The sequence below is a fragment of the Chiloscyllium plagiosum genome, unplaced genomic scaffold, assembly GCF_037043375.1.
Source record: "Chiloscyllium plagiosum isolate Xiang-an unplaced genomic scaffold, Cpla_swu_hap1 HiC_scaffold_31, whole genome shotgun sequence".
Classification (NCBI taxonomy): Eukaryota; Metazoa; Chordata; class Chondrichthyes; order Orectolobiformes; family Hemiscylliidae; genus Chiloscyllium; species Chiloscyllium plagiosum.
The window spans coordinates 16339837-16353947 of record NW_028270169.1 but is presented as its reverse complement, the minus strand read 5'-3'; the positions used below and the strand labels follow the sequence as shown (position 1 = coordinate 16353947).

The 14111-nt window shown below is 38.6% G+C and overlaps 1 protein-coding gene across 10 annotated transcripts in view; it reads left to right on the top strand.

Annotated features, from left to right (window-relative positions):
* The window catches only part of mettl16 (methyltransferase 16, N6-methyladenosine), a 146852-nt gene that overhangs the window by 2414 nt on the left and 130327 nt on the right, over positions 1 to 14111 (top strand). Inside the window, exons 1-2 of one of the 10 annotated variants that reach the window (XM_043718292.2) lie at positions 10070 to 10161; positions 12180 to 12308. In XM_043718292.2, the coding sequence (XP_043574227.2) occupies positions 12181 to 12308 (128 nt within the window). In that variant the 5' untranslated portion in view covers positions 10070 to 10161; position 12180. Of the gene's footprint in view, positions 1 to 10069; positions 10162 to 10763; positions 11036 to 12179; positions 12309 to 14111 lie in introns of those variants that run through there. The other 9 variants (XM_087977286.1, XM_087977287.1, XM_043718296.2 and 6 more) reach the window with 9 other exon arrangements.

Genomic DNA, 14111 nt, shown 5'->3' with positions numbered 1-14111 from the left:
AACACATTTTCAGCTCGGAGTCAAATAACATTGTTATTTGCTGTTTTCAAATCCCTCCATTACAATATGCCACCCCCACCTTTATAGAAAATGGGATGGAGTTTAAAAAGACAAGTTTCTTCCTACAATTGTAAAGGCTATTAGTAAGACTGTACCAAGATCAGCGTTTAGATTTAGTACCAAGCCTAAAAAAATAATTACTTTGGAAGCAGTTCAAAGAAGGTTCATTGGATGGATTGCTGGGATGGAGTGGTTGTCTACTTAGGGAAGGTTGAGCGGATTTTAACTATTGAACATGAGGTGCCAGAAGACTGGAGGACAGTACTGTAATTCAAGAAGAGTGGCTAGGATAAACCAGGGAATTATAGACTAGTGAGTCTCATGTCAGTGGTAAGAAAACAATTCTAAATAATTCTGAGGGACAGACTTATTCTACATTTCTGGAAGCAAGGGTTAATCAAGGGTAATAAGCATGGATTTATCGGGGGAGATCTTACTGGTAGGTCTGATTGAGGTTTTTTGTGGAGGTGACTGCAGTGGATCTCATCTACCTGGACTTTAGTCAGGCTTTTGCTAAGATCTCAAACCTGGTCAGAAAGGTAACAATCCATGGGATCCAGGACAATTTGGCAAATTGGATCTAAAATTGGCTTACTGGCAGAAAATAGAAGATGATGTTCAAATGTAGTTTTTGTGTCCGGCAGCCTGTGTCCAGTGGCATACCAAAGGGTTCAGTGCTGGGTTCCCTGCTGATCTCGACAAAAATATGTAAGGTTTTATCATTAACAATAAGATGATTTGTAAATCCATATGCTAAATAGCAAGGACCCTTAGACTACAATATAGGCAGGTTGGTCAGGTGAGCAAAACATTTATAAATGGAATTTATTTCTGAAATGTGTGAGGTGATTCATTTTTGGTTGACAAATAAGGCAATGGAGTACACAAGTAATGGTAGCACCCAAAGAAACACAGAGAACCAGAGGGATGTTAGTGTGCATGTTCACAGATACTTGAAGGCAGCAGGATAGGTGGTTAAAAAGGCATATGGGATACTTGCCTTTATTTCTTGAGGCATTGAAAATATGAGCAGGGAGGGTATGTTGGAATAAAACTAAGAACTGCAGATGCTGGAGATCTGAATAATTAGAAGCTGCTGAAGAAGCTCAGCAGATTAGGCAACATCTCATCCAGTAACCCTTCACTGGTCTAGATGCTGCTGGGTTTGCCCAGGTTATGTTGGAGCTATATGAGACAACCATTAGGCCACAACTGGGAGTACTATGTAACACTGCGGTTGCCATGTTATCAGATGAATGTGATTGTACTGGTAAGCATGCAAAGGAGATTCACCAGGAAGTTGCTTGAGCTGGAGAGTTTCAGCAATCAAGAGAGACTAGGTAGGCTGGGCCTGTTTTCCTTATAGTAGAGAAGCAGACCTGATTGATCTCTCTCTTTCTCTTTAAGGTGGTACTTAATCTATCTCTGGTTAAACTATACTAATTTATTCTAATATATAGCTTTGTTGTCACTTCTGAGCAGCACTTGGAGGAGGGAATGGGGTGAGGTGGAGAGGAATTGAGATCTTCTGGCACAATGGATAGTATTTCTGCTACTGACCCAGAAGTCCCAGGTTTGTGCTTCTCACTTACGAACTCCTGACCATGGAAAGTTTGTTCATAGGGCAGGCAAACAGTTCACTTCTTATCCTGCAAATCCTTCCAAAACCAGAATGGCAGATGTGAAGAGTGAGAGAGATTCCTGGTCAGCCATGTGATGAAAACATTGGGGTCTGTACTATCACTATTTAACATTCCAGCCAATAAGTTACATGTAAAAGTGCATGTTGCCACAGCAGCACAGCTGCTGAGTGAATGAAAAAATTCCACCATTTCGCAACATTCACAAATTAAATGTGTAAATGTAAATCCAACTTGTGGATGGGCATTGATGAACTGGAGGTATTTATGGAACTGAAGAGGGTCAGAGAGGACCATGAATGCATTTAAACATTCATTGGAATTTTTAACCTCACGTTTTGGAGGGGGTGACCTGTATGTCTCTAATAACAGGAGTAATGAGTGAAAAGTCCTGATGGAGGATGGATTAGGAAGAGTAAATTATGTACCCACCCACAAGAAAGAACACCTTGTCAAGACCATTTAGTAAATTTCAATCACTCTTCAAAATCCAGTGAAAACAAGCCCAGCCTGTTCAATCTCTCCTTAAGACAGCCAGCTCATTCCAGGTATGAATTTAGTGTCTTCTTTGAACCACCTCCAATGCATTTACGTTCATAAGAACATTCAACCTTAAATATATCATGTTATGTCACCATAGTCCCTAAAGACTGTAGGGTTGCTGTCATGAGAGAGGTAGAAAACTGATGGTGGTTTAACCTGGGAGTCAGCACACGTCAAATGAGGGGCAAGGTTGAGAAGGTGGAACCTTCATGATGGCCTCAGCTGGTGTGGAAATTGAACGCGGAGTGTTGGCATTACTCTGCATTACAAACCTGCCACCCAGCCAACTGAGCTAGCCAACCCTGTCAACCTTGAATAAGGAGACCAAGACTACATAAAATATTTGAGAAGTAAACTCCTTACTTTCCAGTTCTAGTCGTAATTAAGGTTAGTGTCCCATTGACCTTAATTACTTGCTGTACCTGCATACAATCGTTTTGTTAATCATGTACTAGAACACTGAATTCCACTGTACCTGGAATTCTGCAATTGTTCTATGTTGAAATAATATTTTTTAAAATTCTTCCGACGAGTCAACAACTTCATAATTTCCCACAATATACACCATCAGCCATAATTTTGCCCTGCCACTCAACTTCTCTATATCTGTCAGCAACCTCCTTTTGTCCTTTGTACAGCACACTTTGCTGCCTATCAACCATGATCTGATTGAAAGGTTAGACAAGCGAAGGGTTGTAATTCAGTCCATCACATTTGGACAAGTTCCTGACTTGTAGATTGATCAGCAGAAAGCACTCTTTTGAATGGAATTATTCATAACAATTAAGAGATGAATCATTCATCGTACCCCAGTGTGTTTCACCAAAGCCCTGGACAACTGCACCAAAACTTCCTTCCTTAACTATTCCAATTGAGATTGCTCAGTTTGCTAATTCTGAATTGTTATCAGAAGAGAGATTTCATCTGAATGACTTCAGAGATCAAAGCTATTGCTTATTGTGGTCAGAAAACTCTATTTTGGGTTCAGAAGAATTTCATGCATTCACATAAAAATTTCTCATTTTAAAAGAAAGTGAGTGATCTCGTAATTTGATGAAAGATTGATTTGTGATTACACACTACTGGTGTTACATAGAAACAGTTTGTTGTACAGAAGGAGGTCATTCAGTCCATCGTGCCTTACAGTTAAAAAGACGGGCAGTATCGTGGCTCAGTGGTTAGCACTGCTGCCTCACAGCACCAGGGACCCAGGTTGATTCCAACCTTGGATGACTCTGTGTGTGTGTGTGTAATTTGCATATTGTCCCCGTGTCTGTGTGGATTTCCTCCAATGCTCCAGTCGGCTCCCACAGTCCAAAGATGTGCAGGTTAGGCATATTGGCCATGTTAAAATTGACCCTACTGTCCAGGGATGTGCAGGCTGGGTGGATTAGCTGGGGAAAATGCATGGTTATAGGCATAGGATTAGTGTGGACTCGATGGGCCGAATGGCCTGCTTGTACAGTGTTATTATTCTATGATTCAATGAGAGATTCAGCATAATCTCTCTATCCAGCTCTGGATCCTGAACCCTGAGGCATTCAGAACATCAAAGGCACATGCAGGGTTTTGTTTTAAGCGCAGTTCAGGTTTATACCTGTACTGCCCTTTGAAGCTGTGAGTTCTACAGCCCTGGCACCCTCTTGGTTAAAAATGAAATGTCTCCTCAATTTTCTTGAACCCTTCTGCCAATTACTTAAACTTTTGATCCCTAATATTCGCCTCTCTATAAAATGTGGTGCAGAAAGTAGATAACAGAGCCAATATCTATTTTCAAATGTTTTTCATTATCTTTCCTTCTCCTCACACTCTGCCCTTACCCCGACTTGAAAGTGTTAAATTTGTTGGGATACGATTTCATCCCGAAGTTCCCTTTTGGCATTGGCAACCAATGAGGATTATGTGTTGACAGGTGTACTTTTTTCTGGGGGTCCTCGATTGGGTATTATGTAATGAGAAAGGAAATAATTGGCAATCTAGGTCCGCGAGGCCCTTTGGGCGACTATAATGTTATAGAATTTTTCATCAAGGTGGAGAGTGATGTCGGTGAGTGTAAGACCAGTGCCCTGATTGTAAATAGAGGAAATTACGATGGTATGACACTTGAGTTGGCTATATGATTGGGGAATTTTACTTCAAGAGAAAACAGTTGAAAGGTGATAGCAAACATTCAAAGAGTGCGTGGGTGAACTGTGATAATTGTTCATTACTGTTTGGTGCAAAAGTAAAATGGGAAACCAAATGATGGTTTACAAGAGAAATTAGAAATAGTATTAGATCTACGGAAGAATCCTACAAATTAGCCAAACAAAAACAGACCTGAGGAGTGGAAGCAGCTTAGAATTCAGCAAAGGTGGACAAAGGGATTGATTAAGAAATGGAAAATAGAATCTGGGAGTAAGCTTGCAGAGAATATAAAAATTGATTGTAAACGTTTCTACAGTTATGTGAACAGAAAAAGATGAGTGAAGACAAATGTAAGTTCCTTACAGTCAGCAAGGGGGAATTTATAATGGGAAATAAAGAATTGCTGACCAACTAAATACGTACTTTGATTTTGTATACATAAAGGAGGATACAAATAACATTCCAGAAATGTTGAGGAAGTTAATGAGAGGGAGTAACTGGAAGAAATTAGTACTCATCGGGAAATGGTGTTGGGGAAATCGATGGGATAGAAGGTCAATAAAGCCCCACAACCTGATAACCTACTTCCCAGAGTACTGAAGAAAATGGTCCTAGAAATAGTGAATGCATTGGTGGTCATTTTCCAAGATTCAAAAGACTCTGGAAGGTTCCTATATATTGGAGAGAAGTTAATTTTCATCCCTGTATTTTAAAAGGGAGGTAAAGATAAAGCTGGGAATTATAGACTCGTCAGCTTGACGTCAGCAGTCGGGAAAGCTGCGAAGTCCATTCTAAAAAATTTAATGGCAGTGCATTTATAGAGTCATAGAGATGTACAGCACAGAAACAGACCCTTCGGTCCAACTTATCCATGCCAACCAGATATCCTAAATTAATCTAATCCCATTTGCCAGCACTTGGCCTATATCCCCGTCAACCCTTCCTATTTGTGTACCCATCCAGATGCCTTTTAAATGTTGTAATTGTACCAGCCTCCACCACTTCCTCTGGCAGCTCATTTCATACACCTACTACCTTCTGCATGAAAAAGGTGCCCCTTAGGTCTCTTAAAATTTTCACCTTTCACCATAAACTTGTGCCCTCTGGTTCTGGACTCTCCCATTCCAGGGAAAATACTTTGTCTACTTACCCTATCTGTGCCCCTCATGATTTTATAAATTTCGATAAGGTCACCTCTAAGATTCCAGAAAACAGTTGAAAGGTTAGACAGATTCGGCATGGATTTAAGAAATGGAAATCATGCTTTACAAATGTACTGTAATTTTTTGAGGATCTAACTGGTAGAATATTTGGGGGGAGACATTGTATGTTGTTTATTTGGACTTTCAGAAGGCTTTTGACAAAGTCCGACATGAAAGATTAGCGCATAAAACTGAAGTCCATGGGTTTGTTGGGAGTGTATTGAAATGGGTGGGGAACTGTTTGGCTGACAGGAAACAGAGTAAAAATACATGGGTCTTTTTCTGAATAGCAGGCAGTGACTAGTAAGGTATCACAGGGATCAGTGGTTGGCCCAGCCGTTCATATTAATGATTTAGATGAGGGAACTAAATGAAATATCTCAAAATTTGCAGTTGTACAAAGCTGGATAGGAGGATGAGCTGTGACGAGAATCTAGAGATATTTCAATGTAGTTTGGACAAAGTGAGTGAGTGGGCAAGTGCAGTATAACATAGATCAATGTGAGTTATCCACTTTGGGAGCAAAAACAGGAAAGTAGATTATTATCTAAATGGCAATAAATTGAGGGAGGAGAATGTGCAACATGACCTGGGTGTCCTTGTACACCAATTGCTGAAAGTAAAACCATTGGTGCTGCAGGCAGTCAAGAAGGGAATGGTATGTTGGACTTCATCATGAGAGGATTTGAGTACAGGAGCAGGGGTGTCTTGCTGCAATTACACAGAACCTTAGTGAAACCACACCTGGAATAGTGTGTGCAGTTTTGGTCTCCTTATCTGAAGAAGAATGTCCTTGCTATAGAGGGAATGCAGAGAATATTTACTCGACTGATTCCAGTGATGGCGGGGCTGACTTATGTGGATAATTAGTTGAAGAGGTTGAATCAGGTAGAATTATATTAGCTTGAGTTCAGAAGAATTGGGGTGAGGGATGGTAGAATCTCATAGAAGACAAAAAAATTCTAATAGGACAACTCAGGGTAGATGCACAATGAAGGTTCCTGATGGCAGGGGAGTCCAGAACCAAAGGTCACAGTCTAAGAAAGTGAGTAAACCAGTTAGGAGAAATGTTTTTCACCACAGAAATCAATTAAGGCCAAATGTTGTATGATTTCAAGAAGTTGAATTTTGTACCTGGGTTCAAGGGATCAAAGATTCCGGAGAAAAAGCAGGAACGAGCTATTGAGTTGGACAATCAGCCATGATTCAAAATTAAAGGTGGAGCAGACTTGGAGGGCCAAATAGTCTACTATTCCTTTTTTAAAAATGTTTCTATGGGTCACAGGAATGTCGTTGGGTGAGATTTTTCTCTTGTGTGATCTAGCTGCCCAAATTCCAACTTGATTGTAGTCAGTGTATGCAATACTGGTGAGTAAGCATATCTGAGGCCTTTTGGACAATGGACAGTACCACATAACATACAATGGCTGTTTTCTGTAACACAACGAGAGTTTCTTTTTGAAGAAAAGTATGACAAATTTTTAAAAAGTTACACCAAATTTGGTGGCATAGACAGTGAAGGAAGTTTTCTAAGATTACAACGGGATTTTGATCATTTGGGTCAATGTGCTGAAAAATGGCAGATTATGGAGTTCAATTTGGATAAATGTAAGGTAATACATTTTGGAACAACAAACAGGGGCAGGATATACATATACAATTCATGCAGGGCCTTGGGTAGTGTTGTAGAATAGAGTTACTTGAGGGTTTAGGTACATAATTCTTTGAAGTTTGCATCACATACAGACAGACATTTTGCATGTTTGCCTTCATTGCTCAGTCCTTCGAGTATATGAGTTGGGAAATCATGTTGAGGTTGTGCAGAACATTGGTGAGGTCTCTTCTGGAGTACTGTGACCAGTTCTGACCACCTCGTTCCAGGAGAGATATTATTAAGCTCGAGAGGATTCAGAAGAAATTTACCAGGATATTGCTGGGTATGGAAGGTTTGAGTTATAAAGTAAGGCTGGATAGGCTGGGACTTTTTTTTTAATGGAGCAGAGGAGGTTGAGAGGTGACCGAATGGAGGTTTGTAAAATCATGAAGGGTACAGATAGGATTAATGGTAGGATGGGGGATTTCAAGATGAGAGAACATATTTTTAAGATGAGAGGAAAGAGATTTTAAAAATGACATGAGGGGAAATTTGTTTACACAGAAATGTCTATGTGGAATGATTTGCATGTGGAATGAACTACCTGAGGAATGGTGGATGAAGGTACAGTTACATCATTTAAAACACACTTAGATAAGTTCATGAACAGGAAAGGTTTGGAGGGAAATGGGCCAAACACAGGCAGGTGAGACTAATTTAGTTTGGGATCATGGTTGGCATAGGTAGTTGGAGTCGTGTGTAGTGCTGGAAAAGCACAGCAGGTCAGACAGCATCCGAGCAGCAGGAGAATCAACGTTTTTGATGTGCTGTGCTTTTCCAGCACTACACTCTCGACTCTGATCTCCGGCAGCTGCAGTCCTCACTTTCTCCATGGAGTAGTTGGACCCAAAGGGTCTGTTTCCAGGCGTATTTCAGTCCACCATTATAGATTAATTCATAAATGTTTGAAAATATATTTAATTAATTGTTGCAGATAATGCAACATAAAAGTACAAGAGTACATGAAGACTTTGTAAAACCGATGTGTAAGAAATTCTTACACAATTTCTTTTGTGTAAGAAATTACACAAAAGTATGTATCAGAATTTTATTTTGGTTCAAATACAACAAATTATAGTTGTGTAAATTTGAATATAGAAGGTGGTGACTTACCTTGAGACTTATGTCATTTCAATTTAAATTTATAATCTCAAAGAACCAAAAATGTATTGATGTGACAATGGTAGTCACAATTAACTTTCCTTAATTTTAGTGGTAAGTTAATATACAAAGCAAATTTACTGCTTCTGCACAAACTTTTAAAACCCTTATTTGTTCAAGATCTTACTGTAGGTATTCTGTATTAATTTAAAGAATTACAGTAAATTCAACCAGACATAAACTTCTTTGGAATCCAAGCATGTAGATCTGGGGTTTTGTTGGATTTTTGGCCCTTGGATTTTTCCTAACACTTGTTCCTCTGCTGGTATTAATTCTTATATGCTGCCATATTATTAGGCCTTGGCTATCTTCATTGTCTGATATGTGATCCAGGTCTTTTACTGTGTCACAAAAGTTTGCGCAAAGTTTTCTATTTACTCATTTCTCCTTCTACTCTTCTCCCTTTTATATACTTAGAAAATCTCTTCCAATCTGTTTTATATTCTTGGCCAATTTCCTCTTGTTTTTCCTTTTATCAACTTTTTGATGTCCATTTCATGATTTCTAAATAACAGTCTGTTCTGAGACTGACTATTATATTCATTATTATGAACTCCTTTCAATCTGACCCTGTCCTTAACTTCTTTCATAGCTAGGATTAAATGCTTCTTGTTGATTGAGCTTTTGATTTTTAAGGAATACATTTTTGTTGACCATTTAGAATTGTTTTTTTTTCCTGTTTATTTATTGTTATATCTTTCACTCAATTTACCCAAACATCTAATAATTTTTTTTCTCTCAGATCAATGTGATTAGTTTTAAGATTTTTGTTTGGCACAGGAGTACAGTATGTCAATGTTCATGCTTGATATGAAACTTTTATTCTGAGCTTTTTCAGCAATTCCTTTTCTGTTGGTGTTCAGAATTAATCTTGGATCATTGTGCAATACTAGGTCTAATATAGGTTTATCCATAGTTGGTTCCACAAGATGTTGTTCCAGGAAACTAACTCCAGACAAGTATTCTACAAACTCATCTTCCAGACCACTTTTGCCAATTTTTATTGGTTCAGTCCCCCAAATTGTTGCAAAATCCCCCAAATTGTTGCAAAATCCAAACATTTCTTACATAATGCTGTTTCCAATGTGTAAATACAGTTAGGAGCCACTTATGGTGATTTCTGAGTCCATTTTCTGTTATTCCCAAACTTCACACTGGCGATCCTACTTCCTGATTTTCTGGGGGAAAAAAGTCGATTAATTGTGAAGAATAGCTTGTTTTTCCCTATTATTTCCCAACTTTATCTAGCTACTGTAATCACTAAATTTGAGAAGTTTAAAATTAGAAAAAGTCCCATGCTATACGCACAGACATGGTAAGTAGGTTGGAAATTAGATGTAAATTGATGAGGATCTCACTTGCAATGATTGCACTTACTATGATAAACTGTTTAAGAGCACAGCTTGTTTTTATCTCAACCTGTTCAGGTTCGTCCGGTGAAACAGAAGAGACCTATCTTAGAACAGATTACAATTTTTTAAAACAAGTAGGATAAAATCTGAAAAAAATTTGAGGGGAATTTTTGTGTCTTTAGCAAATATGTAAATGTGACTTGACAGCTCCCTAATGTTGAGTACTGTGTGCATTGGCTCAACATCAACATCCGATAACATTCGCAAACTTTGCCCTGTAAAACTGTGAAGTAAATTACGCATGTGCAGCACTCATAACTTGTTGACCGGAGAAGGAAGTCCTTCCGGTTCATGGTGAAGGGGGTTTATATGTGCTTTTGCTGAGGCCTGTGTGTTGTCTTCAATGTTTTGAAATACTGGAGGTAATTGTTTAGTGGCTCCAAGAAGCGTGTAAAAAAAACTGATAATTTATTACTAGAATTAGTGCGTTAATAAAGCACTATTGCTATTTTTATTCATGAAATCTGGAAAAGCAGCAAATTGAACCCGCAAAATTTAATATCGACCCTGCCAAACGTATTTCAAAATTATTCGTGATGTTGGTGGACATCTATTGTTTTAAAATTAAACTTCTTTATCTTAAACATAAAGTAACTTATGTTTAGTTTTCTCCATGTCTGGTCCACCATTTTATAATCCTTCATAATGAATCTATTCCTTCCCTTTCTACACGGTATTTTGATCTCATTTGTTTTGTCGATTGCTCATAATATTACAACGGATTTGTTGTGGATTCTTGGTGAAGTCTGAACTAAGGGACAGTTACTTTGGGCATCTATATGACTGTTATGGGAAAGTAGTGAGCATAATGTGCATTGTTTTCTCCTATTTCCCTCAAGATCAGTTTACTTATTAACCGTGTGCTTGCTAACCTGTGTTGTCTTCTGGTCCTGCATAAACAATGTGATTTTAAACTTCCTATCCTTGTTTTCAACTACCTCCCAACCATTGCCCTCTAGTATTTTGCAGGGCAACTGAGATATCAGTGCTCCATGAATTCTGGCCTTGTGACTTTCTCAGATTTTGGTCATTTTGTTTAGTATTGTTGGCTGTGCTTCAGATGGCCATTCCCTAACCTTTGGAATTCCTCCTCTGAACCTCTCCACTCCTACCTTGATTTACCTTGTTGTTTCCTTCAATTCTTGCAACATCAAAGAAATGGAAAATGGGAAAGCAAGTATATCTCCTGTTCCTTAATAGTGCCAAATTTTCTTCAACCTTGAATCCTCAGATAATGTGAGTTTCTTTCTCTGAAACTGGAGGAAAGGCAGGGAATCATTGTTAATTTGTGACTTAAATGTGAGTTTGATCGAGAAAATATGTCTTCAACTTGAAACTTTTTGTGGTGTTGTATGTGAGAGGCCAGAAGTTGTGTCTTTCAGTTGCATTTTTCTCAGATTGGTAATTTGGAAGTCGAAGACTGTTAGAAAATGAAAGCATGACATACATTCTGTATTTCCCACTTTTGTTCTTTATCTAACTGGCTCCGCTTGCAAGGAAATTCAGTTGCATTTTCCATCATTTTAATTGTGAACTGACTGACTTCCTTTCAACAAAATTATTCCTATTTTCCTCAAGGCTGCCATAAAGTTTTTACCTTCTAAACGCCATCTTCTGTTTTCATTCTAAATCAGGGTTTACGTAGCTGCTTTTCCTGCAATATAATTCAGAAATTTCAACATGAAGGAAAATTGTGGAAAAAACATAATGAGAAGGAAAGATGAAGTGCCTATTTGCAAAATATCAACAGCAATGAAATGCTAATATGAGAAATGTTTTTTATTTGTAGTCTTGGTTGATATTTGCTTGCGTCTTACCCAGATCTTGGAACTCTGCCTACCTTGACACATCTAAGATAAGAGGGCATATTTTGGCCGTTATCAAAGCAGAATAGTTATGACTTAAGCTATGTGGGATAGTTCCTATGATTAAAACTATAGACAATAAAATGGTTCATTTGCAGTTGTGATGTAAAAATTTATTTTGCGTCAGCGAAAATAGATGTTTATAAAGCCCATCGTTTGAATGCCAAATGCACCAGTCTCTTGTGGCCCACGAATAATTCCCCATGCCCCCATATGTTGTTCTAACTTAGAGTTACTAAGGTAGTCTCGGGAAGTTAAGGAAATGGAGAAAAAAAATCTGAAATTCTCCCTACTCATCTCCTAAAACCAGTGATGTTTTTCATTAGTTTACTTGGTAAAGTAGCTGTCATTAATGGCTATTGGGCAGAGGCAAGAAGAATTTCTGTTTTCATGATCCCAACAAGTTAATGAGAGGTGTTTATAATGTCAGCATTTGGTTTCATAATGATAAATTAGCTCTTCTTCCATTCATAATACTTGCAAAAAATTGTCCCATCTTTCTTCCTTTCTTTTAGGATGGCTCTTAACAAATCTATGCATCCAAGAAACCGATATAAAGACAAGCCACCAGATTTTACATACTTAGCGTCAAAATACACAGAGTTCCAGCAGCACGTTCATACAAGTTTGACTGGGAAAGTGAGGTATGTCAATATACAAGAGAAATTGCCCTACTCATACCATCTAGCACTCGTTTCACTTTCTGACACAATCTGTAACATATTTTCTGTAAACTGAAAATTATGTTATTAAATAGTTTTAGTCCTTGAGAGGTGGATTTTCATCTCTTCTGTGTAACGTTCTTTTTAGTAAAACATTTTTTTTAAGAAGTGCTTTAGAATAGAAGTGCTATTTAAACAAGAGTGCTATACGGAAATGTGATGGTAATGGGCACTTCCATTTGTTGGTTATTGCATGGAAAATAGGGCTAAACAAGTAATTTACATGTTAACAGGCTGCAACAAACCAACTAAAAAGTTAGAACTTACTTCCATGAAAACCTGTTTTCTAATAAACAGTTAGTTTTGAATCTCAGTTGGAAATCCAAATCGCTTTTTTGAAAATAAACTGAAACAGTATTCCAGCGACTGGAGATTGCAGCCGAAGATGGCTATCCACAGTGGCATCACCGTACTGTCCGCTCGCCAGCACCATTTAAATTAAGTCTGTCTGTTTGCAAAAACCCACCAAAAACAGTAATCTCATGATTGTGAATGGACCATGTTCCCATATAGTCCAGACATTCAATTGGTACTGAACATTGTTGGGGAAAAACATCAGATGGAGCCGCTTGGACAGTGGAAGCTTGACTGAGAAGGGATTTTTCAGGCATCATCTAATCGAACTACAATAACAATACACTGATAATGACCTTAAGTGAATCGCTGGGCTGATGGAGAGAGGTCATTTGGCAAACCAACCTTTGTGTGTTTTTAGCACCTGCTTTCTCTGCACAACACAACAAACACCCGAACTGCCAAGGAAACAGACCCAGAATGGGTTTCCTTTTCTCTCTTAGGAAAACTGTGTATAACCAGTTAAACATTTGCTAGAATTGACAAGTACATCATTTTTATCATAAATCTATCGCTGTCAAATGAAGAATAGGAAAAGAGGGGAGACAATTGATCCCTCTTCACCTGATTATGATGTTAGCAACAGAGAATCCAAATCATTGGGGAGTGCTTTGCATCTGTTTGCTCCCAGTCCAAGTTTGGATAAGGAAGCAAACTGTGAGGAGGAAGCCAAGAGTCTGAAAGAAGATAAAAAGATTGAGTGACTCAGAATAGAACATTTAACCAAATGGAATATAACATGGGAAAGTGTGAAATTATTGGTTTTTGGAGAGGGCAAACAGAAAATTTTCAAATAGTGAGAGACTGGGAATTGTAGGTATTCAGAAGGATGTTTGGTGGTATAGTTCTAAGTTAGGAGACTGTATGGCTTGGAAAGTATTTAGCAATAGATGGCATTGACCAGCATCTGCTGCCCTTAACTTTTTAGTTGCTAGAAGTCATTGGCTTGGAAGATGATGTTAAAAGAGCCTTTGTAAATAATTGCAATGCATCTTGTACATGATACTCACTGCTACTACCGTATAGTGGTGGTGAAGGGCGGCATGGTGGCTCAGCGATTAGCACTGCTCCCTCAAAGCGCCAGGGACCTGCATTCAGTCCACACTTGGGCAACTGCCTGTGTGGAGTTTGCATGTTCTTATGTATGTGTGGGTTTCCTCCTGTTGCTTTAGTTTCCTCCCACAGTCTAAATGCGTGCAGATTAGGTAGAGTGGCCATGCTGGGTTGCCAAGAATGTCCAGAAATGTGTCAACAAGATGGATTAGTATGGTAGAGGAATGAGTCTGGGATGCTGTTAAGTGGGTCAGTGTGGACTTTGTCCAAATGGCCTGCTTCCACACGAGGGATTCTATGAATGCTCAAGATGACAGA